Source organism: Trichomonas vaginalis, chromosome II (genome assembly GCF_026262505.1).
Source record: "Trichomonas vaginalis G3 chromosome II, whole genome shotgun sequence".
NCBI lineage: Eukaryota > Parabasalia > Trichomonadida > Trichomonadidae > Trichomonas > Trichomonas vaginalis.
Genome location: NC_067204.1, coordinates 14,042,298 through 14,059,062, shown reverse-complemented (window position 1 = coordinate 14,059,062; position 16,765 = coordinate 14,042,298). Strand labels below are relative to the sequence as shown.

General features: G+C 31.3%; 5 protein-coding genes across 5 annotated transcripts, besides 5 other annotated features; 3 read left to right on the top strand and 2 right to left on the bottom strand.

The window, feature by feature from the left end:
- Window positions 1-192: 192 nt before the first annotated feature.
- TVAGG3_0542070 (Chain R 40s Ribosomal Protein S17-b) lies at window positions 193-654 on the top strand (the record flags this gene model as incomplete). The annotated part of the gene is made up of 1 exon (XM_001323001.2): window positions 203-592. One exon carries the CDS (start codon window positions 203-205, stop codon window positions 590-592), a length of 390 nt encoding a protein of 129 aa, XP_001323036.1.
- A 300-nt stretch (window positions 655-954) lies between these two features.
- On the bottom strand, window positions 955-1,371 carry TVAGG3_0542060 (acetylation-dependent protein binding; the record flags this gene model as incomplete). Its single annotated transcript, XM_001323000.1, has 1 exon — window positions 955-1,371. One exon carries the CDS (start codon window positions 1,369-1,371, stop codon window positions 955-957), a length of 417 nt encoding a protein of 138 aa, XP_001323035.1.
- Window positions 1,372-2,057: 686 nt separating this feature from the next.
- On the top strand, window positions 2,058-3,236 carry TVAGG3_0542050 (STKc MAPK domain-containing protein; the record flags this gene model as incomplete). Its single annotated transcript, XM_001322999.1, has 1 exon — window positions 2,142-3,224. The coding sequence occupies one exon, from the start codon at window positions 2,142-2,144 to the stop codon at window positions 3,222-3,224; it is 1,083 nt and encodes a 360-aa protein (XP_001323034.1).
- Window positions 3,237-4,870: 1,634 nt separating this feature from the next.
- Window positions 4,871-4,907: a mobile genetic element.
- A 1,178-nt stretch (window positions 4,908-6,085) lies between these two features.
- Window positions 6,086-6,123: a mobile genetic element.
- Window positions 6,124-6,249: 126 nt separating this feature from the next.
- Window positions 6,250-7,518, bottom strand: TVAGG3_0542020 (glycosyl hydrolase; the record flags this gene model as incomplete). Its single annotated transcript, XM_001322998.1, has 1 exon — window positions 6,250-7,518. One exon carries the CDS (start codon window positions 7,516-7,518, stop codon window positions 6,250-6,252), a length of 1,269 nt encoding a protein of 422 aa, XP_001323033.1.
- Window positions 7,519-8,038: 520 nt separating this feature from the next.
- Window positions 8,039-8,230: a mobile genetic element.
- A 1,053-nt stretch (window positions 8,231-9,283) lies between these two features.
- Window positions 9,284-9,319: a mobile genetic element.
- A 1,321-nt stretch (window positions 9,320-10,640) lies between these two features.
- TVAGG3_0541990 (A-type inclusion protein-related family) lies at window positions 10,641-15,218 on the top strand (the record flags this gene model as incomplete). The annotated part of the gene is made up of 1 exon (XM_001322997.1): window positions 10,647-15,212. One exon carries the CDS (start codon window positions 10,647-10,649, stop codon window positions 15,210-15,212), a length of 4,566 nt encoding a protein of 1,521 aa, XP_001323032.1.
- Window positions 15,219-15,302: 84 nt separating this feature from the next.
- Window positions 15,303-15,428: a mobile genetic element.
- The last annotated feature ends 1,337 nt before the right edge of the window (window positions 15,429-16,765 follow it).

The window sequence follows — 16,765 nt, the reverse complement described above, 5'->3', positions numbered from 1 at the left end:
AGTCACAAACACCTCTCATTACAATAATACACTTCACGAGCAAAGTTCAGATGAAATTGCTGAATCATCTCAAATAAAATCTTGGAATTTTGAAGAGAATTTTTAAACACAGACATGTCATTGCATGGAGAGTTTATCTTTATATTGATTAGATTAGTCATAACAAGCCACCGATTAAAGCGGTTTTGGCCGCCTTTTCAGCATGGGACGTATTCGTACAAAGACCACAAAGAGAGCTGCCCGCCTCGTTATTGAGCGTTTCTATGGCCAACTCTCATTCGATTTCCAGGACAACAAGCGTGTTTGTGATGCTGTTGCCGATATTCCATCAAAGCGCATGCGCAATAAAATCGCCGGCTACGTAACACACCTTATGCGCCGTCTTGAGCGTGGTCCAGTCCGCGGCATTTCCTTCAAGCTTCAGGAACAGGAGCGTGAAAAGCGTGATAACTGGATGCCAACAACCTCCAAGCTCAACGTTCCAAAGATCCTTGTTGATCCAGAGACAAAGGAAATGCTTGCCGCTATCGGCCTTGGTGAAATGGAAGGTGTTGAGGTTTTCACACGCCGCGCTGGTGCTCGCCAACAATAAACTTTAATACTTATTTAAATTACTACTATAAAGAGATAATGTTAACTAAAGCTGTTACAAACAGTTCAATTAACACGAAATTTTGGGTTTGTTTTATTGAAATTTTAAAAGAACTCAAAAACTAAGTGTCAAATCAAGCCGTGCGATTGAGAAAGTAAGTGGATAATGAAGTGGAATCTTGAAAAATAATGAATTGAATATTAATTTTATAATAAAATACATTTTATAAAACAGTTAAGGAGTGTAAAGCTCCATATTGTATAGGAAGATCTCTAGAATGCGTAAACTAGAGCTCAAATCAAGAATGGGTATAATTTGATTATTAACAGTCGTAAATGAATGATATTTGATTTTTGATGAATTTAAGCTAGTTTCTTTGCTTCTTCATCCATTAAAGTAATGACCTCGGAAATTTTCTTAACACATTTCTGAACTTTGCGATTCCAATTTTCTGCTTCTGACTTTCTGAGCTTTTTCATTTTTCTTTCGAAAATTTCCTTGCCTAAGCTGGCAAGTGATTCAAATTGAATGAGTCCTTGATTGTATTTTTTACAATTCTTCCAAATCCTATTTATACGCTTTTTATATTCTTCTACACTTTCAATATTGTTCGCTTTCAATGCATTTTCTACATCAAGAAGACAACTTGGATGTTTAATAACATCACTGTATCCTGGTGCAATATCATCTGAAACAGGATAAATAAATACCTTGAATGCATGTTTCTTTTTTAGATCCTTGGTCAGTTTCAAGCAAAAATCTCTCTCATAAGCATTCATGTTTTGACACTTTTTTTATCAAAAAAATCGTGAAATTATAGTTTGCAATTAGTTGCATTTAAATATGATAGAAAGCCGATAATTTCGAACCATTTTTGAATACAGATGCTAATTTAATTTTTTGTTCAAACAATTTGAGAAATTAAGATGATATTTTGTAATTATATGATTTACTGTCTTTTATTTATTACTTTTATTGATTCCAAATTCTCTAAATTTTTTTCTGAAATACAAAAATCACCAAATATTCTTAAAAATTTAAAATGGAAAAATAAATTTCAAAATTTTTTTGGAAAAAATTATAAAATATTTAAAGTATTGAGATTGTCTAACATGTATGTTAACAATAAGATGACGCACATTAGCAATATTATCACAATTTAATGAATTTTGTAGGTGATATTGTTTAATTTCTCAGTTGAGTTTCAAATATTTTGATGCCTACCTCTATTAAAGTCTTCAATTAATCTTTTTAGTCTCAAATTAGCATAACATAGTCTTCAAGCTGCGTTGATTTAATTGAAATCTATGATAATTTGATATATATTTTGAATCTGAAGACATTTCACTCAATTTAGATGTAACCGTAACAGGAACAAACCATATCTTTTGGAATTTATTGTCTATAAACAGAATCTTAATTCAAATTTTGAAACTTTCTCAATATTTTCAATAACTTTAAAGTGCGAAATTTTTCAACACCGAATACACTTTATATTTTTAAGTTTTGGATAATTGGTTCTGCGGTGAACGTTAAACGCCTTGTCAGAATGAGCGGTGATAAAGAAGTCTCGATTGAAGAACTCGAGTACGAAACGCAACATCGCTACCAATTCAAAAGATTGCTTGGCCGCGGTGCTTATGGTGTAGTTTTTGCTGCAAAAGATAAGCAAACGGGCAAATTAGTTGCAGTTAAACGCGTTGAACGCATTTTTGAAACGACTTTAGATGCGAAACGTTGTCTCCGTGAGGTGTGCATTCTGTCCCACTTAAAACATGAAAATATTACAAATTTAATAGATGTTACTGCTAATCCAGATTATTCCAAATTCGAGTCATTAATCGTAGTTATGGATTTAATGGAAACAGATCTCTATCAAATTATTAATAGCCATCAACCAATTACAGTAGATCACCATAGATTTTTCATTTATCAAGTTTTACGCGGATTGAAATTTATTCATTCTGCAAACGTTCTTCATCGTGATCTTAAACCTTCAAATCTTCTTGTAAATTCAAATTGCGACCTCAAGATTGGCGACTTCGGTCTTGCACGTATCAGCCAACCCGATGAAGATTCCGAATTCTTATCCGAATATGTTGCTACTCGTTGGTACCGCCCACCAGAAGTACTTTTGAACTACGAAACATACGGACCACAACTTGATGTTTGGAGTGTTGGTTGTATTCTTGCCGAACTTATTCTCCGCAAGCCTCTTTTCCCAGGCCGTTCAACTACTAACCAGATTTCCTTAATTGTTGATATAATCGGAAGTCCATCTGAAGAAGATTTGGCCTCTTGCCCTTCGAAGAATGCCGTTCGCTACGTTAAAGGCCTAGGACCTAAGCCAAAAATCCCCTGGAAGCAAATTTTCAGAGGAAAGCAATTTGATGACCAAGAAATCGATCTTGTCGATAGAATGCTTACATGGAATCCAGATAAGAGAATTACAGTCGATGAAGCACTTGAGCATCCATTCATGGAGAAATTACACGATCCTACTGATGAACCAGTTACTTTCCCACTTGATGACTTCGAATTTGAACGTGAAGATATCAAGTTACGCGAGCTAAAGATGAGAGCATGGAATGAAGTTCTTAAGTATCATCCAGAATTCGGAAAGCCCAAATAATTCTATCTATGAAAATAAATTTTTATTTGTATTTAAAATTATAATAATTTTAGATTCTCAATCAAATAGTTAGATCTTTAACTAAGGATGTCAATTCGGAAAATTGTTTTCGTTTTAGGAGAATATAATTTTCCATTTGGAAAATTTAAAAAGTGAGACGCGCAGGATTCGAACTTTTTTAAAAGTTGATTTAAATATATTCTAGTGTGGAATCTAAGGATAATATCATATTTAAAATAAGAATATACGAGTTTAGGTAGTATTATTTTTTTCGATAAATTTGAGAGTATGTACGTTTAGGGCATCAAAAGTGTCAATTCGCTCAGCGAAAGCTGAGCTAGCTTCGTTCTCGAAAAAATAGGGAAGAAGTGAAGGAGAGTGATACAGATGTTGACACATTCATATAATTTCAACAAATTTTGATCAAATTGAAATTCAATGAAATTCAATTCACTTCATATCCTTCAGTCAGTACATTGACATCCTTCTACATCACAATGATAACTCGGGAATCAATAGTTCTACAACTAACTCAGAAAAAAAAACAAGATTTTTACTTCCAGCTTGCAGCTTTTAAAAAGTTTCGATGATAAAAATCACTCTACTCTTGTTTATAGATATGTGATGATAGTAGGTAAACATATTCTTATCGATTTTAATAAAAATATTTTTACGAAAATCTGAACCAATTACAGAGTTATTCATAAAGTTTATGATAACTGTAATTATTTCATCTTTGTTTTATATTTGAATAAACAATTTAATTTAAATTGCATAATATTTTTTGGTTGAAAGACAGGAAACTTAGTTGAGTTTGTATTATTTTTATCGTTTAATTCATCGAATCAGTGAGTGATCCAGATATTTAAGATATTTAGAAAAAAATTATTAATTTGATTAACAAATTTTAATCAAAATAGCAAAAATCTATTTGATAGCTGTAAACAAACAATAATTTTTATTTCAAACAAAATCACTTATTTTCATCTAAACGTATAAAATTGTCAATTTTATAAAAATAAATTGAAAATCTCAAGAAATGTAAAGGAGAGTAATATTTTTCAATTTTCGTTTTTTCTTTGTCTCAAATATTTTCTGTTGGGAATTTTCTTGTTATCAAAAAATAATTTTAATATTTGTTTATTTTATTACATACAATAAAATTTTAAAAACTCTATTTCTTCTCAAGAAAATTTTTTTTTCATATGAAGAAACATTTTTCTCCATTTGATACTGAGTCTAAATCTCGATTTTGAATTTTCTTCTTTCCAAATTTCTTTTTCCAAATTAGAAGTTTAATTCAAATTTTCAATAGTTTATATATTTTCTCAAACCGTCTCAGATTTTCTCACTTTTTAGAGATTTTCTCTCAAAATATACAAAAATAGTAATATCAATACATGTGTCTAATATACTTTAAACCCATCGTGACAAAATTCAAAAACGAAGAGTTCTTCTCTCCAAATTTTTTTCAAAATCAAAAAAATGAGATAAAAAAGTACGTTTGGAAAATTCATTTTTAGCATTTTAGGAATTTTCTCACTTTTCTTCCAAATTGACATCCTTACTTTAACAAAATCATGGAAAGCTCTTTCAAGTAATTTTTATGGTATTGATTTTTTTTGTTATTTCTAACTAAACATATGTAATAAACAGAAATTCATCAAAAGTGACAGCTCTCAATTTTTTGACATTTGTAAATTCTAAATTGAATGAGAAAAATGAAATAATACTAAGCATAATACAATATTCTAAATTTAATTATAATTAGGAAAAAGTTAGTTTTGAGAGTACTTTTCATAGGCATATAGAATGAAATCTTCTGAAAAATAATATCACATAAACTCATATTATTTTCTAATATATAACTATTTTATATAAAAATCAAATTCAATGATCTTAAAAGCGAAGGATAAACCTCAAAATTTACGAATATAATGAGTGGGAATATAATGCTTATCTATCATAAAACCATATGAAATATCAATTTTTGCTTTACGCCTAATTTTGACGACAATGATTAGCAAAAATGTTAAATGTTAACACTCAGTCCATTTGAATATGAAAAATAAAATTGACTTTGATTAAATGTTTTTATTTATCATGCAATTCTTCTTGCGACCAAAGATTTGAATAAAAGTTCAAAAAATAAGATAGCTTAAAAAATAATATACGGTAGTGTTTACTAATAGATGAATAGTATATAAATTCTATTAAAATGGATTTGATCCAAAAAAATATATAAAATTTGATCATAAATAAAATCGTTTTTAATTACTTCTTCATTTAAATTATAACAATTATTTTTGGTTTATATTTTTTTGGATCAAATCCATTTTAATAGAATTTATATACTATTCATCTATTAGTAAACACTACCGTATATTATTTTTTAAGCTATCTTATTTTTTGAACTTTTATTCAAATCTTTGGTCGCAAGAAGAATTGCATGATAAATAAAAACATTTAATCAAAGTCAATTTTATTTTTCATATTCAAATGGACTGAGTGTTAACATTTAACATTTTTTGCTAATTGTCGTCAAAAATTAGGCGTAAAGCAAAAATTGATATTTCATATGGTTTTATGATAGATAAGCATTATATTCCCACTCATTATATTCGTAAATTTTGAGGTTTATCCTTCGCTTTTAAGATCATTGAATTTGATTTTTATATAAAATAGTTATATATTAGAAAATAATATGAGTTTATGTGATATTATTTTTCAGAAGATTTTGTGTTCTTCTTCAAAATTTTATTTTTTTATTAAAAAGAATCTTTACAAAATATACATTTACTTTAATTAATATTTAAAATCGTGCTCTATCAAAAGTTCCAAAAATTCAATATTTTAGCTTTTCTGAGGTGTCACTTTTGATGAATTTCTGTTTACAACAACATATTGAATACTAACGGATTTGACCAGTTAAAAATAAAAATATCTTCAAAAATAAGTTTTATTTTGACTTATTGAAAAAAAAATTTGTTATTATTATACTAATAACGAAAGAAAGATTAAATTATTACTGTTTGCGGTGCTTAGCCATTTGTTCAACATGAACATAATCGACATAGTACCTTCTTGGGAAGTCCTTATCATCAATTGGACCTCCAGTAGCACCAAGAGCGAGGTTAAGGATAAGGAACTGTGGAGTCATGAATGGATTGTGAACTGGAGATGATCCTGGGTTAGTTGTTCTAGAAAGAAGAACGCAGTTCTGCATTTCATCATCAAGGAAGAGCTTGATTGCTTCTTCATCCCAATCCATTCTCCAGACATGCCACTTCTCGTTCCAGAATGGATCATGCTTCTTCCAGTAGTCGGAGTATGGTGTTGTGCGTGTAGCCCAAACACCTCCTCCCCAGCAGAGGTTGGCAAGTGTCTTGTCAGTGTAGTACTCAAGAAGGTCGACTTCTCCTGTTAATGGCCATTCGCCAGTAACGTTAGCGTGTCCAAGGAACCAGATAGCTGGCCATGAGCCACCAGAAACTGGGATCTTTCCTTTGACAGAGAAGCGTCCATAGAGCCAATCAACCTTTCCATCTGTAATGACAGAGGATGATGTGTAATTGATCCACTGTCTCATCTTCCTGTAGTCTACCTTTTCATTTGGATCATACCATGGGTTTGGTAAATCGTGCTCCTTGCGGCCTTCGATGATTAATGATCCATTGGCAACATAAGCGTTGTCTGACTGATACCATTCCATTTCTCCATTTCTAACGAAACCATATTCATAGTCCCACTTAGTTGGATCTGGTCTGCCATCAACATCGAAATCATCAGCCCAAACCTGCTTGTATGTTGCTTCATCTGCCTTCTTCTGTGCAACCTTAGCAAGATCATCATCTGTTGCAACAACAAGCTTGAATGTAGCACCACCAGTGAATGTTCTGTTATTACGTGTAATAACAAAAGCATGAATATTGTTATCAATGAAGATTGGATTTCCACCCTTCTGAACAATCATATATGAGTCATCCTGATAGAATGGGATAACTTCATATAAGGTAGCATCACTTTCCACGGCGTTTGCTGTTGTACCATCATTATTACCGTTCGAAACTGATGAGAAATATAAGCCTGTATGGAAGTTGCGAATCTTATAGTATTCTTTGCCATCTTGAATAACTAAGTCAAAGAACCAAAGAGCGTTTTCATCGTATGTCTTGTCAAACCATCTCAAGCTGGCGCCTGCAGTTGGCTTTGTATTGTAGATGACTCTTCCATGACGGTCGTCTGAAACAAGTGTGTTGGAAATGATCCACATAGCAAGCCTAGGAAGGATCATTTTTCGATTTTAATTGATTCACAGTTTTTAAAATTGAGAAGGTATCTCAATTTGAATTAAAACAATTTGATGAATTTAAATATATATGTTTGAATACATATGTTAATCAATATTCAATAAAAATCAAAACCAGTGGATTATTCTTTTCAATTCTTAATTTTTCCTTATTCATGGATAATCATAATAATTGAGCATTTTTCTTTAGATTTTCAGAACGGTTTTTTAAATGGGTATCTATTTCTGCTATGCTTAGATAACTCGATGTCTTAAATAAATCGAATACACATATGACATTAATTACAGATTATTAGTTGTTTCGAGCTTTAGTAATAGTTTGAACTTGTCATTATTAAATTCAAATGGGTTATTTGCATTGAATGTATATGAATCAGCTAGTATTTTGGTTACAAATATAATTAACTCCAAAATTTGATTCTCGCGTTAATTTTTTCACTTGAATTTTTGATTTTGCATTTTTTTTTGATCCAAGTCAATAGTAGCCATTCAATTCTATGCATAGTAGGGCTGTACAAGATTTAAAAAAACATTGCCGGGTTACCGTAGAGGCCTAAAAAAATCGCGCCTCGGCGGCAAGCCGCCTCGGCATTAAGAATGCGCATCTAAATTTTTATATGTCCTTCTTTCTTTTATTTTTCCCTTCCCTTCCTTTTCTTTTTCTTTTTTTCCCTCCTCTTGCTCTCATTTACCTTTTTTTTCCTTTTCTCATCATTTTTCAAAATTTAAAATTTTTATCAAAAATCTTGCCTATAAAAGCAGATTATGGAAACTTTTAATGCCTCTTAATCAATATTATACAGCATAAAGCATATTAAATGAAAGTAATTACGTATAAATTTATTTTATTATCTTATTTATTAATTCTTTAGCATGTATTGTTTAATATTAACTTTTCTGTACATTAAATATGATATCTCCAAAGTAGAATGCCTTGTAACGAAACGAAAACTTAATTTTATGTTGAATATTTGTCACAAACATTAGATTATTAAAATATATGTTGGATATCCCTTAGTATGAGACTTCATGACTCTTGTTGTCTAACGTGAGCTTTGGATTGCAAGCTTGCTACAGCACATAAGTATTCTGTGGTTAAAAAAACCACATGAGCTTTAAAAAACTATAAAACCAAAAATAATTGTTATAATTTAAATGAAGAAGTAATTTAAAACGATTTTATTTATGACAAATTTTATATATTTTTTGGATCAAATCCATTTTAATAGAATTTATATACTATTCATCTATTAGTAAACACTACCGTATATTATTTTTTAAGCTATCTTATTTTTTGAAATTTTATTCAAATCTTTGTCGCAAGAAGAATTGCATGATAAATAAAAACATTTAATCAAAGTCAATTTTATTTTTCATATTCAATGGACTGAGTGTTAACATTTAACATTTTTTGCTAATTGTCGTCAAAAATTAGGCGTAAAGCAAAAATTAATATTTCATATGGTTTTATGATAGATAAGCATTATATTCCACTCATTATATTCGTAAATTTTGAGGTTTATCCTTCGCTTTTAAGATCATTGAATTTGATTTTATATAAAATAGTTATATATTAGAAAATAATATGAGTTTATGTGATATTATTTTTCAGAAGATTTCATTCTATATGCCTATGAAAAGTACTCTCAAAACTAACTTTTCCCTAATTATAATTAAATCTAGAATATTGTATTATGCTTAGTATTATTTCATTTTCTCATTCAATTTAGAATTTACAAATGTCAAAAAATTGAGAGCTGTCACTTTTGATGAATTCTGTTTATTACAGCATTGTTATTAATAATGAAAAATAAAGCTTATTTCAATGAAAATTGTTCTGCAAATTTATTTCACTTTGACCTCACTTTTTCCGTAATTCAATTTTTACTTTTAATTATTTTAGATCTTCAATAATATCATTTGAAAAATTAACCATATAAAAAAATCAAGTTATCAATTCACTTTTTCCGTAATTCAAAAATCAAAATATAAATAATATATCTTTTTATCAAATATTATATTATATTCTATGAAAAAATGAGGTCCGGAAATTTTGCGGATTCCCGTAACTCAATTTTACGGAAAAAGTGCAGTAAACTATTCAAAATACGGAAAAATTGGTGTAAACTAATGATTTTACGGTAAAATCACGGAAAGTCCCGGAAGAATATATGTGCCTATATGAAATTATACAAAAATGAATCAAACGCATTTTAAAAGATTGTTCTTGTATTATAAATGCTATTCGCAGATTTATTAGTTGAAGAAAATTACCAAATTTTTGCCGATTTACAAAAAATGATTTACAAAGCATATTTTTATAAGGCTTTAAAAATCTTTAAAATGTGACCGGTGACGGAAATCCATGGTAACCAACCGCGGTTCCCGTTTGGAATGCCATAATGCATAGTTTACGAGAATGTTTAAATATTAAAAGATCAAGGATTTCATTCTCAATAAATTACAGGACCCAATTATTTTACGATTCCATTCATTCTAAAGATCCAGATTGATAGGATTAAGATTTTTCTCTGAATTAAACAATCCTTTTCAAACTCTGATGTATTCATCCAAAGTTTCCAAAAATGTGTTCAGAGAATTTCAATCAAATTCATAATTTGCATTAAGGACATTTCCTATTTACCGAGAGATATGATGCACTCATCATGAATTCCCAAGGAATTAAGATAAAAATTTGAAATTTAAAAAATGATTGCAATTTGATCTTTAAATTCTATAATTTTTAAGTTTTAATATATAGTCATATATTCTTCCGAATTTTGATGCTATTATATATGAATATCACTAACATCAATTTATTTGGGACATAAAATACATACCATGCTATGATTCGTCCATTGAATAATTTTTTGACCGGAAAATGTTTTCAAAACATGTTCAGCATGAATGCAAAATCAGTTCAGTGTGCGTTTTTCTTATTATATTTTCTTCTAAAAAATTTTTTTTCTTTGTCTCAAAAAATTCGAAATAAAACTATAATAATTTCACCATTTTTTATTTATAACACTATAGAAGGAGCTAAATCCACAGGAATTATTGATGCTTTTCGAAGGAGCAATCTAAAATTTTTGTAAATTATTCGTTACCAAGAAATGAGTGTTTCTCACAGGGGTACAGAGACACTTGAATCTTTAATACGAGATACAGAAGCACTCGACATTGGTATACAATTTAATCCCTTGAAAGATATTATATTAGAGCTTGCTAATAGAGTGGATTTTGCAATTAAAAAGACCACTACCGTGCAAAAAGTTGACGATTCCACCACGTTAGAAGACATACAGAATATAAACAGAAAAATATCTGATTTACAAAAGACTCAAGAGAAAAATGGAAAAGAATATTCTGAAGAAATCAGAGAATTAAAGTCTTTCTTTTCTTTCCAAATCAAAGATGTTAAGGAAAAATTTGATAAATCATTAGCAAATATGCTCGATACCATATCAACTGGCGAAATGAATAAACCAATTGCCGAACCAATACCAACAAGCACAAAATCATTTGATGATAACCAATTGGAAGAAGATTTAAGTACACTTAAGAAGAGATTTGATAACTTTTTAATTCAATATAATCAACAATATCAAACAACTCAGCAATTATTACAATTATTACAACAAACTCAGTCAGCTGAACCAATCATTACCCCAATACCTACACAAACCCCTTCAGCAAACCCCAAATCAGAACCAACTTCTCCGAAGAAAACAACTTCATCAAGAACAGGATCTACAACAAAAGAATCAGAAAATACAGTCGAACAAGCACCACCCCAACCTTCTGAAGAAAATAAAACTGAAGTTGTTGAAGAAAAACCAGTAATTGAAGTTCAAGAAAAAGATTTTCATCCAGAGACACAAACAAATCCAATACAAGACGCAGTAACAATAGAAAGTCCTAAATCAGATACAAAAGATCAAGTTCCTTCACAGCAAATCTCATCAGTACCAGTTTCATCGAGAAGCGACCCAAGGATTGATGATATTCTTATACAACTCAACGCTCTACAAGATGGAAGAAAGGCTGATAACGAAAGAAGCAGCCAAATGGCTAAAACAATTAATAAAATTATCGCAGAAGCAGAAAACCAACGAAAAGACCACTTGCAATTTAAGACAGAGCTATCAGGATACTCATCAGAATTCGAACGTTTACTTGAAAAGATCACAGAAAACGCCGTTGCAATGGAAAAATTAGATAAATCACTTACTCAACGTCAATATGAAATACAAAACGAAGTTTTACAATCACAAGCAACATTACAAGATTTTATCAACAAATACAAGCCAAACGAACCTTCTGTAAGTCCGGATGAAATATCTAACATAAAATCTAGCATCGAAACAATTCAAAATGAAAAAACAAATACAGATGCACGCATAGAAGGATATATTAATAGTCTTAAGCTTGAAATCGAAAGTCTTAAAAATTCATTAAATGATATCAAGTCAAAACCAGAAAAGACCAAATCTACAAAGCGCTTATCCCAAGCCAAACAAGAGAGTGCTAAAAGTTCTTCAAGAAGTACAACATCTTCAAGAATACTTCAAAAAGAACAGTCAAAACTCGATACTTTGGTCGAAGAAGCCAAGAATGAACCTGCAGAACCACAAACTCAACCAAATATTCAACCCGAGAAGCTTCCTTCATCGAGATCTACTGTATCAACAGATTTACCTGAAGAACAACCAGTTAAGACCGTAAAGCAGAGATTGATGCCTCTTGATATCCCTACAAGCACAGAGTACTTCGAAACTGAAACTCAAACAGAAATAAATCAAATTCCAGTTACAAGGTATTCCATTGCCACTCCAATTGATTCGAAGCCAAATGAGATTGCAGTACATGAAATACTACACAAGGATGCAGAAGTAGTTAAAGTTTCTGAACAAAAATCTGAAGTAATTCTTTCTCCAAAGGAAACTACAAAGCCATCGAGAGAAATGTCACAACCATTCATTGTAGAAAAGATCATTGATCTCTCTACAAAGGAATACAGACCATCTTCCCCTGTTACTCCAAATCAATCTGTTATTACACCGAAAGAATTCACTTTCGAGCATCTTTCAACGGTAACAATTGTTTCTGAGTACAAACCACCTCCAGTCATCCTTCAAGTCGACGACGCAAACCAAGACTCCATCAAGAAATTACAAGATTCATTAACTTCCCTCATGAACAAAAGTGACAACGAACATTTCAAGTCCATTGAGAGCTTAATTTCAGTCCAGCAGGGCCAAATCAACAAGATACAAGATCAAGTAAACTCATTTAAGAACAAGCCACAGATTGTCTATTCGAATGCCGTTTCACAAGCCTCAATTGAAATTCCACAAAAGATATCTAACCAAGAGATTCCTCAAATTGTCACACAAGAGGAACGCGCCTCATCACCAGTTAGTAGAGGCTTTTTTTCATCGCGTACAGCCGATGTTTTACCAAATACTTCAGCAATAATCGTTGGACCAGACGGATCTACTTCAAATGGCATAGCAACAGCTGTTACTTCCAACGATCCAACACCAAATCAGCCTCTTTCAAAGGCAAGTTCCAAGTCATCCCTGAAAGAATCTCGTCCTGTAACTCCTGCATCTAAACAGCAATCAAGGCCACAATCAGTTGAATCCCAAAAGCGACCAGCAACAGCCGAATCCTCCAAATCCACAAAGGAAAAGCCAAATAACACGCTTGTTCATGTTATTCAAGCAGATATCCCTGCTCCTAAGAAGATGACTGCCATTCCAACATATATTCCATCAACAGGAGACAAACCAGATGCTGCAGTCGTCAAAATGATTATGGATCTCCAACAACATATGGTAGATTACGAAATGGAGAACCAGCAGAAGAAAGAAGAGCTCGAACATGTAATTTCCAGACTGGATTCAGACGAAAAACAGATAAATAACATAATTAGTACCATGAGATCCCTTAAATCTTCAATTAAATCTCATAATTCTTCAGAAAAGATACAAAAGCAGGAGAAAACACCGAAACAAGAACATACATCATATAAACCACCTGAGAAAGAACTTGTTAAGCCAAAACATGCTTCTCCTCCTCAATCTCCAAAAGAAAAAGTTTTAGAGCGAGAACCGCCAAAGGAAATCGCTCCAGAAGCACCCAAAGAAACAAACAAACAGGTAACAATCCAGTTACCTGCAGAAGAAGAGTTACAAGCTGAAGAAGAAACGAAATCAAATTTGGAAATAAAAGAAAAACCAGAAGAAGCACCTAAATTACAACCAAGTAGAAGTATGGACCAACTACAACAGGTTACTGAAGAGCAATTACGTATATTTAGAGATGCAATCACTGATTTGAGATCTCGAATCCAAATTTTGGAGAAATCAAGAAGAGATGCCGTTTTAATGAACAGCAACCATCAATTACCAATTGATAACATATCAGATCCTAATTTGGCCGGCCAAAATCAAATTAATTCCAATTTTGATAACCAAATCCGGAGTTTGAGAAAGAGATTTGACGACCAAATCAGTAATTTGGACATGACAACCAAAGATCAGAGGCAGGAACTCTACAATTTCATGAAATCAGCTCAAGATCAGAATTCAAAAATTGTAGATTCAGTTTCTCATCTTCAAGACGACGTCAGGAACCTTCAAATTGCCATGGAGAAGGTCAAAGATGTCCAATACACCGCCCCACCTCCTTCTCAGCCTTTAACAATGCCACCAACTCTTGATTTGGACAAATTCCAAATTAAAAAGAACAAGAAACCGAAATTCGATGTTCCAAACGAACCTCCTGTTCTAAACATCACTACTTTAGATGTTCCAGAAGTCAATGATGAAAGTGGACCAGACACTCCTATCATTGTTGAAACGAAACCATCATCAAAAGTAGAAACAAAAGCAGTAACTCCTAAACGAGTAAATTCATCACAACAACTTCATAAACGACCAACTTTGGATCAATTGATTGAAGTTGCTTCACAGAATGAAGATGGAACAATGCAGATTCCTGATAACATCATTCCCGAACCAACAAATGCTCCTGCTCCTTCAATAACAAGTGAAGATGAACAGCCATTCTTCGGCAGAAGAATTCCTCAGCCTGTTGAAGAAGTTACAGTTATGAATGCCGAGAGAAGACAAGACATTTTAGAGACGATGTTGCCATATTTAGTTGACTTGAGGACAGACTTACAAATGAAGATTGACAATGCTGTTGAAAGAACAAGAGTTGCTGAACAGAATGTAACAAACAAAGTTGATAAAGACTATGTTGAGAAGTTCTTTAGAAACATGAGATATCAGATGACAGAAGTTGTTGAAAGGGTTGAACAAGTTCAACAAGCTGTTCCTGATAGAGTAACTCATGAAGAACTCAAAGAGTTTATCAATGATTTGTATCATACTTTGTCTAAAGAAACATCTACACCTGCAGGAACTGTTTCTTACAAGTGTTTGTTCTGCGGACAGACAAGAAATACTATTGCTGGCTTGATAACTGATCCGAAAGTAGCTGATGCATTGGGAGAAGTTCCAAAGACAAGAGCCGCTTCAAGAGGAGGAATTATTTACGGATCTGATAAACAGGCGTATAAAGGAACAACAAAGTATGGAAAACCTACTGTTGCTTCTTCTTTGGATAAGTATTTGCCTCCACTCAAATCTCCAACAGAATCAAAATAATATGAATAATTTTTAATTGTTTTAATTTTTGTTTTATGAATAATTTTTTTTCTCTTTGTAAAATTTTATATTTCAAAAATCATTTTTTTAAAGGGCGCTGTTACGCCCCTTTGACATTGCCTTCAATTCAGATGTTTAAGGTTAATTTTCAATGATGCTCCACACCAGTGGTCAAAAATTTGAATTAGAGTCAGATGGGCGTAAGCACAGCCTTAACTAATCTATAAAATTTGGGCATTATCATTTTCGTCTGGAAAAAGTGACAAAATTATCATTTTCGTCTGGTATCTGATTTATTGAACTATAACACTATTTCTATTAATTTAAGCGCAATCCACCCATATACAACTTTATTTAATAACTCCGTGTGCATATTATCATTCTAGCTTCAAATTATTTTATTTTTTGTGGATTTCTAGTCAATTTTTTTAGCGAAGTCAAAATCATAAACCCAAATTATTTAATTTATTTTCACCAAAATTTCCTAATAGTTGCATTGCAATTCAAGTAGGTATCATTGCATTGCAATCCCATAAATTTATATTTTTAGCAAGACCTTGAAAATAAAAAATTATCATTTTCGTCAGATGAAAATGATAATTTTGTCACTTTTCCAGACGAAAATAATAATCCTTCTATAAAATTTAATATTATAGATTGAAACTCTAAATATTTTCAATCATACGGAAAAATAAGGTTTTAAATTAAGGATCCCGGATGGTTAAAATGTGACAGATGGCTAAAGGATTCCAAGAAAGGAATTTGGCTAACGTGGGTGATATTTCACCCAGCCATAAGGATCACATTTGAGAGTTTTACATGTAAAGTTGTCTCAAATATTTTAGAGTAAATACACCTGCAACCCCTGGGAAATAATGAGATTTCAAATTAACTTAATTCTTTTATTCTAGTAAAATTACACATTATAGCATAATTATAAACACAAATTCCACTTACATATACATTCACCATCCAATAACATACTCATATATTGAAATTCGAATATGGGGTCCATTATAAATTACCCCATTATTATGAATACGGTACCATTATTATAAATTCCATTTAATTCGAAAAATGGATTAATTTGAATAACCGCCATTTCTATGTATACATATTATTAGATTATCATTTATTAAGTCCTAATTTATTTATATATTGAGTTATTGCAATGCTTCATTTTTAAAATAATCAGGTATAACCCCCATTCTTAGGGCCCAAATTCAATTCAAAATAATCGTTTTTGGGCTTTTTTGGGCTCCATAGATAACCCCTTCGAAAATTATGTTATTTATGGGATCATCTTTAAATTCGTGTGTATTAATGCAATGAAATGTTTATTTTTAAATAATAACCAAGTTAGTAACTTATTTTGTTGCATGCTAAGTTCGGTCAAAATGTAAACCTCTCAATTTTATCATCGGGGGAAGTAACTCAATTCCTTCAAAATTATTCTTTAAATATTGAATTTAAAGTTATTTAATTTGGATTATAAATAAATAGGCTAATACAATATTTAAAAATGAGAAAAAATAACTTTTCAAAGAACTTTT